The sequence below is a fragment of the Anas platyrhynchos genome, chromosome 31 (genome assembly GCF_047663525.1).
Source record: "Anas platyrhynchos isolate ZD024472 breed Pekin duck chromosome 31, IASCAAS_PekinDuck_T2T, whole genome shotgun sequence".
NCBI lineage: Eukaryota > Metazoa > Chordata > Aves > Anseriformes > Anatidae > Anas > Anas platyrhynchos.
The window spans coordinates 5,725,111-5,742,500 of NC_092617.1; the positions used below are offsets into that span (position 1 = coordinate 5,725,111).

Genomic DNA, 17,390 nt, shown 5'->3' on the forward strand with positions numbered 1-17,390 from the left:
TTAAAATTTGAATTGAACAATTAAAAAATTGAAATTTGAAAAATTTTGAAAAATTAAATTCAAAAAATGAATTTAAATTTAAATTAAGAACTTACAAAATTAAAAATTTAAATTTGAATTGAAAAAAATAAAAGGAATTGAAAAATTAAATTGAAAAAATTAATTAGGAAAATTGAATTGAACAATTAAAAGATTGAAATTTTTAAAAATTTGAAAAATGAAATTCAAAAATTGAAAAATTAAATTAAAAACTTAAAAAAATAAATTAATTTAAATGTCAATTGGAAAAAAAATTAAAAAAAGGAATTGAAAAATTACATTGAAAAATTGAATTGGGAAATTGAATTAGAAAATTAAAAAAAATAAAATTTAAAAAATTTAAATTCAATTTGAAAAATTTAAATTTGAAAAATTAAATTGAAAAATTACAAAATTGAAATTTAGAACATTTAAATTTAAATGATTAAACTTACAAATTACATTTAAAAACTGAAAAATTAACTTTAAAATGTAAATTGAAAAGATAAATTAAAAAATTGAAAAAATAAAAATACAACATTTAAACAATTAAACTTTTAAAGATACTAATTTAAAAAACTGAATTTAAAAATTAAATTTAAAAAAATGAATTTAAAAATTTAAAAACTAAAATTTAAAAGATTAAATTTAAATTTAAAAGAATTATGAAATTTTTAAAAATTGGAATTGTAAAAATTGGGGGGAATTTTAAAAATTGGGGGAGAAATATAAAAATTAGGTAGAAAAATTGACCAAAATGTGCGGATTTGACCCCAAAATATTTTGGGGTCCCAATTTTTTTTTTGGGGGGGGGTCGGGGTTACCTTGGGCCACTCGTGGAGGTGCCGGGGGGGTCCCGGGGGGGCGGCGGCGCCGGGGGGGGGCGGGGGGGACTCGTCCTCCTCCTCCTCATCCTCGTCTTCGTCCTCGTCCTCCTCCTCCTCTTCCTCCTCCTCCTCCTCCTCCCCCCCGCAGGGGGGGTCCGGACCTGTGGGGGGGTCCCCGAAATTATTTGGGGGGGTCCCGAAAAAAATTTGGGGGGGTTCTATAAAAATTTGGGGGTTCTACAAGGGGTGGAGGCTGGAAAAAGGAGGCGGCCTCCGAAAATTTGGGGGGTCCTAGAGGAATTTTGGGGGGGTTTAGAGGAAATTTGGGGGTCCTAAAAATTTTTGGGGGGGTCCCCGAAATAAATTGGGGGGGTCCTACTAAAATAAAAGGTCCTAAAAAGTTTGGGAGACCCTACAAAAACAAACGTCCTCCAAGTAGAGGCGGCCTCTACCCAACTCAACCTCTAAAAATTTGACGTTTTTCACGAAATCGGGAGGCCCTACACGAAATTTGGGGTCCTAAAAGAGTCATGGGGGTCCCCAAAATAAAATAGGGAGGTCCTACAAAAATAAAAGGTCCTAAAAAGGTTGGGAGACCCTACAAAAACAAACGTCCTCCAAGAAGATGGGGCCTCTAAAAATTCAACATTCTACAAAATTTGACGTTCTACAAGAATTTGGGAGGCCCTACACGAAATTTGGGGGTCCTAAAAGATTCGGGAGTGTCCCCAAAATAAAATGGGGAGACCCTACAAAAATAAAAGGTCCTAAAAAGGTTGGGAGACCCTACAAAAACAAACGTCCTCCAGGAAGAGGCGGCCTCTACCAAATCCAATCTCTAAAAATTTGACATTTTTCAAGGAATTTACGAGGAATTTGGGGTCCTACAAGAAAATTGGGTGTCCTAAAAAATTCATGAGGGTCCCCAAAATAAAACGGGGAGGTCCTACATAAATAGGAGGTCCTACAAAAACAAACGTCCTCCAAGAAGATGGGGCCTCTAAAAATTCAACATTCTACAAAATTTGACGTTCTACAAGAATTTGGGAGGCCCTACACGAAATTTGGGGTCCTACAAGAAAATTGGGGGTCCTAAAAGATTCGGGAGTGTCCCCAAAATAAAATGGGGAGACCCTACAAAAATAAAAGGTCCTAAAAAGGTTGGGAGACCCTACAAAAACAAACGTCCTCCAGGAAGAGGCGGCCTCTACCAAATCCAATCTCTAAAAATTTGACATTTTTCAAGGAATTTACGAGGAATTTGGGGTCCTACAAGAAAATTGGGTGTCCTAAAAAATTCATGAGGGTCCCCAAAATAAAACGGGGAGGTCCTACATAAATAGGAGGTCCTACAAAAACAAACGTCCTCCAAGAAGATGGGGCCTCTAAAAATTCAACATTCTACAAAATTTGACGTTCTACAAGAATTTGGGAGGCCCTACACGAAATTTGGGGTCCTACAAGAAAATTGGGGGTCCTAAAAGATTCGGGAGTGTCCCCAAAATAAAATAGGGAGCCCTACAAAAAATAAAAGGTCCTAAAAAGGTTGGGAGACCCTACAAAAACAAACGTCCTCCAAGTAGAGGTGGCCTCTACCAAACTCAATCTCTACAAATTTGACATTTTTCAAGGAATTTACGAGGAATTTGGGGTCCTACAAGAAAATTGGGGGTCCTTGAGGAAAATTGGGGGTCCTAAAAGATTCGTGGGGGTCCCCAAAATAAAACGGGGAGACCCTACAAAAACAAACGTCCTCCAAGAAGAGATGGCCTCTACCAAATTTGACGTTCTACCAAAATTTGACATTTTTCAAGAAATTTATAAGAAATTTGGGGTCCTACAAGAAAATTGGGGGTCCTAAAAGATTCATGAGGGTCCCCAAAATAAAATAGGGAGACCCTACAAAAACAAAAGTCCTCCAAGTAGAGGCAGCCTCTACCCAACTCAACCTCTAAAAATTTGCCGTTTTTCACGAAATCGGGAGGCCCTACACGAAATTTGGGGTCCTAGAAGAAAATTGGGGGTCCTAAAAGATTCATGAGGGTCCCCAAAATAAAATAGGGAGACCCTACAAAAACAAACGTCCTCCAAGTAGAGGCGGCCTCTACCCAACTCAACCTCTAAAAATTTGATGTTTTTCACGAAATCGGGAGGCCCTACACGAAATTTGGGGGTCCTAAAAGAGTCATGAGGTTCCCCAAAATAAAACGGGGAGACCCTACAAAAATAGGAGGTCCTAAAAAGTTTGGAAGACCCTACAAAAACAAACGTCCTCCAAGACGCGGCCTCTACCAAATTTGACGTTCTACAAAAATTGGAGGCCCTACAAGAAATTTGGGGTCCTACAAGAATTTGGGGGGCCCTACAAGAAAATTGGGGGTCCTAAAAGATTCGGGAGTGTCCCCAAAATAAAATAGGGAGACCCTACAAAAACAAACGTCCTCCAAGTAGAGGCGGCCTCTACCAAATTTGACGTTCTACCAAAATTTGACGTTCTACGAGAAACTGGGAGGCCCTACACGAAATTTGGGGGTCCTAAAAGAGTCATGAGGGTCCCCAAAATAAAATAGGGAGCCCTACAAAAAATAAAAGGTCCTACAAAGTTTGGGAGACCCTACAAAAACAAACGTCCTCCAAGAAGATGGGGCCTCTAAAAATTCAACGTTCTACAAAATTTGACGTTCTACAAGAATTTGGGAGGCCCTACGCGAAATTTGGGATCCCACCCACCGCCTTGACCCCCGAAAAAGTGTAGGAAGTCCCAAAATGCCCTCCCCAAAAAAAATAAAGCCTTCCTCACCCCTCTCCTCGTCGCTGTCCTCCTCCCCGGAGGACGACTCGGAGGCCGAGCCCTTGGCGAGCTCCAGCTCCGAGTCCTCGTCCTCCTCGGTGGCCGCCGCATTTTGGGGGGTCCCTTGGGTGCCTCCCCCCCCCAAAATTCCTTGGGCTCGGAGGAAACGACACCGGGAGGCCAAAAAGGAGAAATTGGGGTCTCCGATGATGGCGGCCTCCGGGCGGGCCAGGCCGTGGCGGGCGGCCCCGCGGAGGAGCTCGCCGTCGTGGTGGCCCCGTTGCCACCAGGAGGGGAGGTCGGGGCCGGGTTGGGGACAAAGGGCCAGGCGGGCGGGGAGCAGGGGGTGACGCAGGACCTGCTCGCGGAGGCGGCGGAGGAGGGCCAAGCGGCGGAGGCTGCGGGAGGCTCGCTCGGCCGAGATGGGGGCGACGGGGACCGAGGGGTCCGGGGGTTCTGGGGGGAGAGAGAAGAGAAGATGGAGGAGGAGGGGTTGGAGGTGGCCTCAAGTTGTGCCCGTGGCCTCCGTCCTCGTGGAGGTGGCCTCAAGCTCTTGGAGGTGGCCTCAACCTCGTGGAGGTGGCCTCAACCTCTTGAACCCATGGCCTCCATCCTCGTGGAGGTGGCCTCAACCTCTTGGAGATGGCCTCAACCTCGTGGAGGTGGCCTCGAGCTCTTGGAGGTGGCCTCAACCTCTTGGAGGTGGCCTCGAGCTCTTGGAGGTGGCCTCGAGCTCTTGGAGGTGGCCTCAACCTCTTGAACCCATGGCCTCCATCGTCATGGAGGTGGCCTCAAGGTCTTGGAGGTGGCCTCAAGGTCTTGGAGGTGGCCTCAAGCTCTTGGAGGTGGCCTCAAGCTCTTGAACCCATGGCCTCCGTCCTCATGGAGGTGGCCTCAAGGTCTTGAACCCATGGCCTCCATCCTGGTGGAGGTGGCCTCAACCTCTTGGAGGTGGCCTCAAGCTCTTGGAGATACCCTCAACCTCTTGAACCCATGGCCTCCATCCTCTTGGAGGTGGCCTCAAGCTCTTGGAGGTGGCCTCAAGCTCTTGGAGGTGGCCTCAACCTCGTGGAGATGGCCTCAACTTGTCCCCGTGGCCTCCGTCCTCGTGGAGGTGGCCTCAAGGTCTTGAACCCATGGCCTCCGTCCTCATGGAGGTGGACTCAAGTTGTCCCCGTGGCCTCAACCTCTTGGAGGTGGCCTCAACCTCTTGGAGGTGGCCTCAAGCTCTTGGAGGTGGCCTCGAGCTCTTGGAGTTGGCCTCAACTCATCCTCTTGGCCTCCATCCCCGTGGAGGTGGCCTCAACCTCTTGAACCCATGGCCTCCGTCCTCTTGGAGGTGGCCTCAACCTCGTGGAGGTGGCCTCGAGCTCTTGGAGTTGGCCTCAACCTCTTGAACCCATGGCCTCCGTCCTCGTGGAGGTGGCCTCAAGGTCTTGAACCCATGGCCTCCGTCCTCTTGGAGGTGGCCTCTACCTCTTGGGGTTGGCCTCAACCTCGTGGAGGTGGCCTCAACCTCTTGGAGGTGGCCTCAACTTGTCCCCATGGTCTCCATCGTCATGGAGGTGGCCTCAACCTCTTGGAGGTGGCCTCAACCTCTTGGAGGTGGCCTCAAGGTCTTGAACCCATGGCCTCCATCCTCATGGAGGTGGCCTCAAGCTCTTGGAGGTGGCCTCGAGCTCTTGGAGGTGGCCTCGAGCTCTTGGAGGTGGCCTCGAGCTCGTGGAGATGGCCTCAACTTGTCCCCGTGGCCTCCGTCCTCGTGGAGGTGGCCTCAAGGTCTTGAACCCATGGCCTCCATCGTCATGGAGGTGGCCTCAAGTTGTCCCCGTGGCCTCCGTCCTCGTGGAGGTGGCCTCGAGCTCTTGAACCCATGGCCTCCATCCTCGTGGAGGTGGCCTCAACCTCTTGGAGGTGGCCTCAAGCTCTTGGAGGTGGCCTCAATGTCTTGAACCCATGGCCTCCGTCCTCGTGGAGGTGGCCTCAAGCTCTTGGAGGTGGCCTCGAGCTCTTGGAGGTGGACTCAACCTCTTGAACCCATGGCCTCCGTCCTCGTGGAGGTGGCCTCAAGCTCTTGGAGGTGGCCTCGAGCTCTTGGAGGTGGCCTCGAGCTCTTGAACCCATGGCCTCCATCTCCATGGAGGTGGCCTCAACCTCTTGGAGGTGGCCTCAAGGTCTTGAACCCATGGCCTCCATCATCGTGGAGGTGGCCTCAAGCTCTTGGAGGTGGCCTCAACTTGTCTCCATGGCCTCCGTCCTCTTGGAGGTGGCCTCAACCTCTTGGAGGTGGCCTCAACCTCTTGAACCCATGGCCTCCGTCCTCGTGGAGGTGGCCTCAAGGTCTTGAACCCATGGCCTCCGTCCTCGTGGAGGTGGCCTCAAGCTCTTGGGGTTGGCCTCAACTTCTTGAACCCATGGCCTCAACTCATCCTCTTGGCCTCCGTCCTCGTGGAGGTGGCCTCAAGCTCTTGGAGGTGGCCTCAACCTCTTGAACCCATGGCCTCCGTCCTCGTGGAGGTGGCCTCAACCTCTTGGGGTTGGCCTCAACCTCTTGAACCCATGGCCTCCATCCTCGTGGAGGTGGCCTCAAGCTCTTGGAGGTGGCCTCGAGCTCTTGGAGGTGGCCTCAAGCTCTTGAACCCATTGCCTCCATCCTGGTGGAGGTGGCCTCAACCTCTTGGAGGTGGCCTCAACCTCGTGGAGGTGGCCTTGAGCTCTTGGAGGTGGCCTCAACCTCTTGGAGGTGGCCTCGAGCTCTTGGAGGTGGCCTCGAGCTCTTGGAGGTGGCCTCGAGCTCTTGAACCCATGGCCTCCGTCCTCGTGGAGGTGGCCTCAACCTCTTGGAGGTGGCCTCAACCTCTTGAACCCATGGCCTCCGTCCTCTTGGAGGTGGCCTCGAGCTCTTGAACCCATGGCCTCCATCCTCTTGGAGGTGGCCTCAACCTCTTGGGGTTGGCCTCAACCTCTTGAACCCATGGCCTCTGTCCTCGTGGAGGTGGCCGAAACCTCGTGGAGGTGGCCTCAACCTCTTGGAGGTGGCCTCAACCTCTTGAACCCATGGCCTGGATCCATCCCCATAAAGATGTCCCCAACCCAACGACCTCTTCCAAAACCCAATCCTAATGGGGTTGGAGATGTCCTCCATGGCCATAAAGATGTCCCCAAGCCCATGAAGATGTCCCCAACCCAACGACCTCCTTGGAAACCCCAACGCTACCTTCTCAAGATGTTCTCCAAGGCCATAAAGATGTCCTCCAAGCCCATGAAGATGTCCCCAACCCAACGACCTCTTCCAAAACCCAACCTTAATGGGGTTGGAGATGTCCTCCATGGCCATAAAGATGTCCCCAAGCCCATGAAGATGTCCCCAACCCAACAACCTCCTTGGAAACCCCAACGCTACCTTCTCAAGATGTTCTCCATGACCATGAAGATGTCCCCATGGCCATGAAGATGTCCCCAACCCAACAACCTCCTTGAAAACCCCAACGCTACCTTCTCAAGATGTTCTCCATGACCATAAAGATGACCCCAACCCAACGACCTCTTCCAAAACCCAATCCTAATGGGGTTGGAGATGTCCTCCATGGCCATAAAGATGTCCCCAAGCCCATGAAGATGTCCCCAACCCAACAACCTCCTTGGAAACCCCATTGCTACCTTCTCAAGATGTTCTCCATGACCATAAAGATGTCCCCAACCCAACGACCTCTTCCAAAACCCAACCTTAATGGGGTCGGAGACGTCCTCCATGACCATGAAGATGTCCCCAAGCCCATGAAGATGTCCCCAACCCAATGACCTCATCACAAACCCCAACGTTACCTTCTCAAGATGTTCTCCAAGCCCATAAAGATGTCCCCAACCCAACGACCTCTTCCAAAACCCAACCTTAACGTGCTCGGAGACCCTCCCCACGCCCATAGGGACGTCCCCACCACCCCACCACCCCCTCGACCCCCCCAGATGTCCTTGTCCCCATCTCCTCACCGTCCCCGGGCGCCGGTGGCAGGCGACAAACTTGCCGGCACATGGCCACGAAACCGTGGAAGAATTTGGCCAAACTCTCGTCCGTCTTGCGCTCCAAGCGGGCCAGGGCGCGGAAGCGACCCCACCGAAAACGCCGGGTCTCGGGGTCGAATTCCACCCCAAAAGTGGACACCACCCGGTAGAAGTCGGCTTGCTCCCGGCGCGTCCACCTGCGGGACCCCAAAATATATGAGGGGGTCAAGCTTTGGGGGCGTGGCGGCCCCAAAATTTAGTGGGGGGGGGGGGAAAAGATATGGGTATGGGATTGGAACGACCAAAAAAACATAAAGGGGCGCCCAACGCCCCAAAAATGTTGAATGTGGTGGCCCACCACCCTCAAAACCCCATGGAGATGTGTAGAGCACCCCAAAAAAACAATGTAAGGGGTTCTAACACCCCTAAAACCTCAAATATGACCTCCGAGAACCCCAAAAACCCAACTTATGGGTCCCACCACCCCAAAAAAACAACATTTGGGGTCCCACCACCTCCAGAACCTCAAATTTGACCTCCAAGAACCCCCAAAACCCAACTTATGGGTCCCACCACCCCAAAAAAACAAAATTTGGGGTCCCACCACCCCCAGAACCTCCAATATGGCTCCCAAAACCCAACTTATGGCTCCCACCACCCCAAAAACCCAACATTTGGGCTCCCACCACCCCCAGAACCTCATGTATGACCTCCAAGAACCCAACTTATGGGTCCCACCACCCCAAAAACCCAACATTTGGGCTCCCAACACCCCCAGAACCTCATGTATGACCTCCAAGAACCCAACTTATGGGTCCCACCACCCCCAAAACCCCAATGTTTGGTGTCCCACCACCCCAAAAACCCAACTTATGGGTCCCACCACCCCCAAAAACCCAACATTTGGGCTCCCACCACCCCCAGAACCTCATGTATGACCTCCAAGAACCCAACTTATGGGTTCTACCACCCCAGAAACCCAACATTTGGGGTCCCACCACCCCAAAAAAACAACATTTGGGCTCCCACCACCCCCAGAACCTCATGTATGACCTCCAAGAACCCAACTTATGGATCCCACCACCCCAAAAACCCAACATTTGGGGTCCCACCACCCCCAGAACCTCAAATATGACTCCCAAAACCCAACTTATTGATCCCACCACCCCAAAACCCCAATGTTTGGTGTCCCACCACCCCAAAAACCCAACATTTGGGCTCCCACCACCCCCAGAACCTCATGTATGACCTCCAAGAACCCAACTTATGGGTCCCACCACCCCAAAAACCCAACATCTGGCCTCCCACCCCCCCCAAAACCACAAATCCGACCTCGTAGACCCCCCAAAACCTTTCACCCACCCCCCCCGATCCCCCAGGACCCCCCAGGACCCCCCCCGTACCGTTGCTGCTTCTGCCTGCGGGCCATCTCCTTGAGCTTGCAGGCAGCCTCGCAGCGTCGCCGGCGCCGTTCACCCCGGGCGGCCGCCTCGGCCCGGAGGCGTTGGCGTTGGCACGAGCGTTGGCACGCGGCCACCAAACGCCGTAGCCGGGCCGTCAGCACCGAGCCCGCCGGCCAGGCTGGGGGTTGTCCCGGTGGACCTGCTGGAGGAGACATCTTGGTGAGGGTCTACGAGAAGATGTTGGGGTGGGGGGCATCTCCGTGGGCATGGTGGTTGGGTTGGGCATGGGGAGAAAGGGGTTGGGGGCATCTCCATGGGGTTGGGGGCATCTCCATGGGGTTGGGGGGCATCTCCGTTGGGTTGGGGGCATCTCCATTGGGTTGGGGGCATCTCCATTGGGTTTGGGGGCATCTCCGTTGGGTTGGGGGCATCTCCTTGGGGTTGGGGACACCTCCTTGGGGTTGGGGACACCTCCTTGGGGTTGGGGGCATCTCCATTGGGTTGGGGGCATCTCCATGGACACCATGGTTGGGTTCTTTTTGGGGATAAAGAGTTTGGGGGCATCTCCATTGGGTTGGGGGCATCTCCATGGGCATCATGGTTGGGTTCATCATGGTCATAAAGGGGTTGGGGGCATCTCCATGGGGTTGGGGGCATCTCCGTGGGGTCCTGCAAGACCCCGTTGGGGTGGGGGACATCTCCATGGGCATCGTGGTTGGGTTTTTTGGGGATATAAAGGGGTTGGGGGCATCTCCGTTGGGTTGGGGGCATCTCCTTGGGGTTGGGGGCATCTCCATGGGGTCCTACAAGACCCCGTTGGGGTGGGGGACATCTCCATGGGCATCGTGGTTGGGTTCTTTTTGGGAATAAAGGGGTTGGGGGCATCTCCGTTGGGTTGGGGGCATCTCCTTGGGGTTGGGGGCATCTCCATGGGGTCCTACAAGACCCCGTTGGGGTGGTGGACATCTCCATGGGCATCGTGGTTGGGTTGGGCATGGGGATAAAGGAGTTGGGGGTGTCTCCGTTGGGTTGGGGACATCTCCATGGGGTTGGGGACATCTCCATGGGCATCGTGGTTGGGTTCTTCATGGAGATAAAGAGTTTGGGGGCATCTCCATTGGGTTGGGGGCATCTCCATGGGCATCATGGTTGGGTTCGTCATGGTCATAAAGGGGTTGGGGGCATCTCCTTGGGGTTGGGGGCATCTCCGTTGGGTTGGGGACATCTCTGTTGGGCATCGTGGTTGGGTTTGTCATGGTCATAAAGGGGTTGGGGGCATCTCCTTGGGGTTGGGGGCATCTCCGTTGGGTTGGGGACATCTCCGTTGGGTTGGGGGCATCTCCGTGGGGTCCTACAAGACCCCGTTGGGGTGGTGGACATCTCCATGACATCGTGGTTGGGTTCTTTTTGGGGATAAAGGGGTTGGGGGCATCTCCGTTGGGTTGGGGTCACCACTATGGGGTTGGGGACACCCCCATGGGGTTTGGGGCATCTCAATGGGGTTTGGGGACCCCCCAAATGGGGTCAGGACCCCCCCACGCTCACCTTCGTCCCCGTCCACCACCGCGATCTCCTCGTCCAGCAGCATCAGGGGGTCACCCTACGGGGACAACGGGGAGGGGACATTTGGGGACGAGCTCCTGGCGGCCCCCCCCGAGACCCCAAAATAAATTTTGGGGTCTCCGGCCCCCCCAAAAACCTCACCTCCTCGTCCAGCTCCTTGGCCGTCCCCGCCAGGGGCTTGTACTCGGGGTCCTCGCAGTCCTTGTCGAAATCCACGCTGGGGTTGGGGACAAAAGGGGACAACCGTGAGCCCCCCGCCCCCAAAAAGTCCCGGGGGCCCCCCAAAAATCCTAAAGCCCCCCAAAATGTCACCAGGACCCCCCCCCGGGGTGCCTCAGACCAATTTGAGAAGAAGTTGAACTCAGCCGGGCCGGCGCCCGTCGGTATTAGCATGGCACAGTCATCAGCGGCACCCCATGGGATTTGGGGACATTTTTGGGGTCTTTGGGACACCCTCGGGGGCTTGGGGACATCGGTGGGGGCTTGGGGACACTCTTGGGGACATCCCCGGGGGATTTGGGGACGTCATTGGGGGATTTGGGGACGTTGTTCGGGGATTTGGGGACATCGTTGGGGGATTTGGGGATGTCATTAGGGGCTTGGGGAGTTCCTTGGGACATCTTTGGGGGTTTGGGGACATCGTTGGGGTCTTGGGGACACTCTTGGGGACATCATTGGGGGATTTGGGGACATCTTTGGGGTCTTTGAGACGTCTTTGGGGTCTTGGGGACATCCTTGGGGGATCTGGGGACGTCCTTGGGACATTTTTGGGGACTTGGGGACATCGTTGGGGTCTTGGGGACGTCCTTGAGGTCTTTGGGACGTCTTTGGGGTCTTGGGGACATCCTTGGGGTCTTTGAGATGTCTTTGGGGTCTTGGGGACACCCTCGGGGGCTTGGGGACACCGTTGGGGTCTTTGGGACGCTCTTGGGGACATCATTGGGGGATTTGGGGACATCGTTGGGGGCTTGGGGACACTCTTGGGGACATCGTTGGGTTTTTGAGGACATCGTTGGGTTTTTGGGAACACCATTGGGTTTTTGGGGAAACCGTTAGGATCTTGGGGACACCGCCTGGGTTTTGGGGTCAAAGTTGGCTTTTGGGGTCAAAGTTGGTGATTTGGGGACATCTCTGAGATATCTGTTGAGGTTTTGGGGACACTGTTGGGTTTTTGAAGACACTGTTGGGTTTTTAGGAACACCGTTGGGTTTTTGGGGAAATTGTTGAGATCTTGGGGACACCGCCTGGGTTTTGGGGTCAAAGTTGGGGATTTTGGGGTCAAAATTGGGGTCTTGAAGACACCGTTGGGTTTTTGGAGACATCGTTGGGGGTTTTGGAGACACCGTTGGGTTTTTAGGAACACCGTTGGGTTTTTGGGGAAATCGTTGAGATCCTGGGGACACCGCCTGGGTTTTGGGGTCAAAGTTGGGGATTTTGGGGTCAAAGTTGGGGATTTGGGGACATCTTTGAGATATCTGTTGAGGTTTTGGGGACACTGTTGGGGTTTTTGGAGACATCGTTGGGTTTTTGGCTTCACCATTGGGTTTTTAGGAACACCATTGGTTTTCTGACGAAACCGTTGGGATCTTGGGGACACCGCCTGGGTTTTGGGGTCAAAGTTGGGGATTTTGGGGTCAAAGTTGGGGTCTTGAAGACATCGTTGGGTTTTTGGAGACATCGTTGGGGTCTTGAAGACACTGTTGCGTTTTTGAGCACATCATTGGGTTTTTAGGACCACCGTTGGGTTTTTGGGGAAATCATTTTGATCTTGGGGACACCGCCTGCGTTTTGGGGTCAAATTTGGGGATTTTGGGCTCACCCTTCCCCAATATCCAGGCGCTGCTCAGCGGCGATGGCCTTGTCGTCGGGGCGGCCGGCCTTCTCCAGGAAGCAGAGCGCGGGGTCGGCGCGCATGGTGTTGTATTTCTCATAACCTGCCCAAAATAGGTTAAAAACACCCTCCTTGACCCAAAACCGGCGGATTTAGCCCCAAAAAAATCATAGAGGATGGCCTACCGTGCTTGAAGACGCCGATGAGGAGGGATTTGTCGGCCTCGGCGTCCCACCAGGCGGTCGGCACCTCCAGCTGCTCCACCAAGGGGAACCAGATGTCGATCTCGCTGCGGGGGCGAAAAATTTGGGGGGTTTTGGGGTGGGTTTTGGGGTGGGATGGCGGAGGAGGCCGAATTTGGGGTGGGGAGGGGCTAAAATGGGGCTAGGGGGCGAAAAATGGTTGTAAATTGGGGTTGGAGGAGCTCAAAGTGGGGTTGGAGAACCTCAAAGAACCCAAAATGGGGCTGGAGAACCCAAAAATGGAGCTGGAGAACCTCAAAGAACCCAAAATGGGGCTGGAGAACCCAAAAATGGAGCTGGAGAACCTCAAAGAACCCAAAATGGGGCTGGAGAACCCAAAAATGGGGCTGGAGAACCTCAAAGAACCCAAAAATGGGGTTGGAGAACCTCAAAGAACCGAAAAATGGGGCTGGAACACCCCAAAATGGGGCTGGAGAACCTCAAAGAACCCAAAATGGGTATGAAACATCCCAAAATTGGTCTGGGACACCCCAAAGTGGGGCTGGAGAACCTCAAAGAACCCAAAAATGGGGCTGGAGAAGCTCAAAGAACCCAAAAATGGTCTGGGACACCCCAAATGGGGCTGGAGAACCTCAAAGAACCCAAAATGGGTCCGGAACACCCCAAAATGGGGCTGGAGAACCTCAAAGAACCCCAAAATGGGGCTGGAAAACCCAAAAATGGGGTTGGAGCACCTCAAGGAACCCAAAATAACTCTAGAACACCCTAAAATGGGTCTGGAGAACCTCAAAGTGGGACTGGAGAACCTCAAAGAACCCAAAAATGGGTCAGGAAAACCCCAAAATGGGTCTGGAGCACCCAACATGTATCTGGAACACCCCAAAATGGGTTCAGAAAACCCCAAAATGGGTCCGGAAAACCCCAAAATGGGTCTGGAACACCCCAAAATGTGTATGGAACCCCAAAATGGGTCCAGAAAACCCCATAATGGATCTGAAACACCCCAAAATGGGTCCGGAAAACAACAAAATGGGTCCGGAACACCAAAATGGGTTCGGAAAACCCTATAATGGATCTGAAACACCCCAAAATGGGTCCGGAACACTCCAAAATGGGTCTGGATCACCCCAAAATGGGTCTGGATCACCCCAAAATGGGTCTGGAGCTCCCCAAATGGGTCCAGAACACCACAAAATAGGTCTGAAACACCAAAATGGGTCCAGAAAATCCCATAATGGGTCCGGAACGCCAAAATGGGTCCCGAAAACCCCAAAATGTGTCCAGAAAATCCCAAAATGGGTCTGGAACCCCAAAATGGGTCTGGAACCCCAAAATGGGTCTGGAAAACAACAAAATGGGTCCAGAACACCACAAAATGGGTCTGAAACACCAAAATGGGTCCAGAAAATCCTGTAATGGGTCCGGAACACCCCAAAACGGGTCCAGAAACCCCAAAACAGGTCCGGAAATCAACAAAATGGGTCCAGAACACCCCAAAATGTGTCCGGAAAATCCCAAAATGGGTCTGGAACCCCAAAATGGGTCTGGAAAACACCAAAATGGGTCTGGAAAACCCCAAAATGGGTCCGGAACACCCCAAAATGGGTCCGGAACACCCCAAAATGGGTTCAGAAAACCCCAAAATGGGTCCGGATAACAACAAAATGGGTCTGGGGAACCCCAAAATGGGTCTGGAGAATCTCAAAATGGGCCCGGAACATCCCAAAATGGGTCCGGAACATCAAAATGGGTCCAGAACACCACAAAATGGGTCTGAAACACCAAAATGGGTCCAGAAAACCCCGTAACGGATCTGAAACACCCCAAAATAGGTCTGGAACACCCCAAAAGGGGTCTGGAGAACCCCAAATAGCCAAAAATGGGTCCAGAACACCCCACAATGGGTCTGGAAAACCTCAAATATGTCTGGAGAACCCCCAAAACGGGTCCGGAAACCCACAAAATGGGTCTGGAACCCCAAAATGGGTCCAGAAAACCCTATAATGGATCTGAAACACCCCAAAATGGATCTGGATCACCCCAAAATGTGTCTGGACCCCCCCAAAATGTGCCCGGGCCCTACCTGGCCATGGCCCCCGCCAGCACCTTCTCCGCCTGGTCGCCGATGACCTCCTGCCGCAGGTAGTAGAGCATCCGCACCCGCAGCAGCACCCTGGGGGGGACACCCCAAAAAGGGGACATCAGGGGCGGGACGGGGACGGGATTTTGGGGACCCGGGATGGGTTTGGGGGACGTGGGATGGATTTGGGGGAGCTGGGATGGATTTGGGGGACCTGGGATGGATTTGGGATGAATTCGGGGAACCTAGGATGGATTTGGGGAACCTGGGATGAATTTTGGGCTAGGTTTGGGGACCTGGGATGGATTTTGGGGATTTGGGATGGATTTGGGGACCTGGGATGGGTTTTGGGGACGTGGGATGGGTTTTGGGGAGCTGGGATGGATTTGGGGACCCCAGATGGGTTGGGGGACCTGGGAGGGGTTTTGGGGACCTGGGACGTGGGATGGGTTTGGGGACCCGGGATGAATTTGGGGACATGGGAGGGGTTTTGGGGACCTGGGATGGATTTTGGGGATGTGGGATGGATTTGGGGATTTGGGATAGATTTTGGGGAACCTGGAATGGATCTGGGGGAGCTGGGATGGATTTGGGGAACCTGGGATGGATTTGGGACCTGGGACGGATTTTGGGGACCTGAGATGAATTTGGGGACCTGGAACGGATTTTAGGGACATGGGGTGGATTTGGGGGATGTGGGATGGAATTTTGGGCCGGGTTCGTGGATCTTAGATGAATTTGGGGACCTGAGATGGATTTTGAGGACCTGGGACAGATTTTGAGGACCTCGGATGGGTTTGGATTTGGGGAGTTGGGATGGATTCGGGGATCTGAGATGGATTTGGGGACCTGGGATGGATTTGAGGTCCTAGGATGGATTTTGAAGACCTGGGATGGATTTTGAGGCCCCAGGACAGATTTTGGGGACCTGGGATGGATTTGGGGCCGGGTTCGTGGATCTTAGATGAATTTGGGGACCTGAGATGGATTTGGGGACCTGGGACGGATTTTAGGGATGTGGGATGGAATTTTGGGCCAGGTTCAGGGATCTTGCATGGATTTGGGGACCTGAGATGGATTTGGGCAACGTGGGATGGATTTGAGGACCCGGGACAAATTTTGGGACCCCCTCTCCCCCCTACTCACTTGTTGCACTGGTGCTTGAGGTGCTTCTTGTAACCCTCGTCCTGGAAGAGCGCGTCGGGGTTGCACTTGCGGATCCACTCGGCCTTCTGCACGTCCAAGGCGCTCGGAGCCTTCGCCTTCTTCCCCTTGCGACCCCGCGGGACGGGGATGGAGAGCCCTGGAGTAAACCAGGAGGAAGTCAGCGGGTGGACCCCGGGGGGGGGTTTCATCCACCCCGAGGGGTTCCAAACTCACCCGAGTGATTTTGGAGCTCCTTGGCCTTGCCGTTCTCGTTAGGGCTGATGAGGTCCCAAATGAAGCCCTTGATGTTTTCGTCGCCCCGGTAGTGGAGGAGGCAGTAGACCAGGATGGCGCGGCAGATGTTCTCCACGTCGCGCTCCGAAAGGCGCCGCTTGAAGCGCCCGTGGGAGAGGATCTCCCTCCACCGACCCCAGCTGGAGGAGGAGGAGGAGGAGTAAGAAAAATTTGGGGCTCTTCTACTCATAGTTGGCGCCAGAAAAGAGCTGGAGGTGGTTTTGGTCTATATCAAGCATCTACTCATGGTTTACACCAGAGAAGAACCCAAAATTAGACTTGGTTTACTCTACTCTTCAAGCTTCTACTCATGGTTGACACCAGAGAAGAACCCAAAATTACACTTGGTTTACTCTACTCTTCAAGCATCTACTCGGGGTTGGCACCAGAGAAGAGTTGGAGGTGGTTTTGGTCTATATCAAGCGTCTACTCATGGTTTACACCAGAGAAGAACCCAAAATTAGACTTGGTTTACTCTACTCTTCAAGCTTCTACTCATGGTTGACACCAGAGAAGAACCCAAAATTAGACTTGGTTTACTCTACTCATCAAGCTTCTACTCAAGGTTGACACCAAAGATGAGCTGGAGGTGGTTTTGGTCTACATCCAACTTCTACTCATGGTTTACAGCAGAGAATAGCCCAAAATTAGACTTAGTTTGCTCTACTCTTTGACCATCTACTCATGGTTGACACCAGAGAAGAGCTGGAGGTGGTTTTGGTCAACGTCAACCATGGTTGACATCAAAAAGTTGGGATTTGGTCGTTCTCTACGTTAAGGTTCTACTCGTGGTTTACACCAGAGAAGAGCTCGAGGTGGTTTTGGTCTATGTCAACCATGGTAGACACCAAAAAGTTGGAGTTGGGCTTTCTCTACATCAAGGTTCTACTCGTGGTTGGCACCAGAGAAGAGTTGGAGGTGGTTTTGGTCCGTATCAAGCATCTACTCATTGTTTACAGCAGAGAAGAACACAAAATTAGACTTGGTTTACTCTACTCATCAAGCTTCTACTCGGGGTTGGCACCAGAGAAGAGCTGGAGGTGGTTTTGGTCTACATCCAACTTCTACTCATGGTTTACACCAGAGAAGAAGCCAAAATTAGACTTGGTTTACTCTACTCTTCAAGCATCTACTCATGGTTGACACCAAAAAGTTGGAGTTTGTCTTTCTCTACGTCAAGGTTCTACTCGTGGTTGGCACCAGAGAAGAGCTCGAGGTGGTTTTGGTCTACA

The 17,390-nt window shown here is 52.5% G+C and overlaps 1 protein-coding gene and 1 non-coding gene across 7 annotated transcripts in view; both read right to left on the reverse strand.

Moving 5' to 3' along the window:
- The window catches only part of CHD8 (chromodomain helicase DNA binding protein 8), a 58,669-nt gene that overhangs the window by 3,824 nt on the left and 37,455 nt on the right, over positions 1-17,390 (reverse strand). For 4 of the 6 annotated variants that reach the window (XM_072029742.1, XM_072029745.1, XM_072029741.1 and 1 more), the window contains exons 23-33: positions 16,099-16,298; positions 15,865-16,021; positions 14,722-14,811; positions 12,621-12,724; positions 12,424-12,538; positions 10,746-10,821; positions 10,587-10,641; positions 9,042-9,243; positions 7,627-7,835; positions 3,646-4,092; positions 843-1,006 (exon numbers count right to left, since the gene is read on the reverse strand). In XM_072029742.1, coding sequence (XP_071885843.1) covers positions 843-1,006; positions 3,646-4,092; positions 7,627-7,835; positions 9,042-9,243; positions 10,587-10,641; positions 10,746-10,821; positions 12,424-12,538; positions 12,621-12,724; positions 14,722-14,811; positions 15,865-16,021; positions 16,099-16,298 — 1,819 coding nt within the window. The remainder of the gene's footprint in view (positions 1-842; positions 1,007-3,645; positions 4,093-7,626; positions 7,836-9,041; positions 9,244-10,586; positions 10,642-10,745; positions 10,822-12,423; positions 12,539-12,620; positions 12,725-14,721; positions 14,812-15,864; positions 16,022-16,098; positions 16,299-17,390) is intronic. The other 2 variants (XM_072029744.1, XM_072029743.1) reach the window with 1 other exon arrangement.
- LOC140000087 (small nucleolar RNA U6-53/MBII-28) lies at positions 10,934-11,016 on the reverse strand. The gene has a single exon (XR_011805374.1). It is a non-coding gene; the product is annotated as a small nucleolar RNA U6-53/MBII-28 (small nucleolar RNA).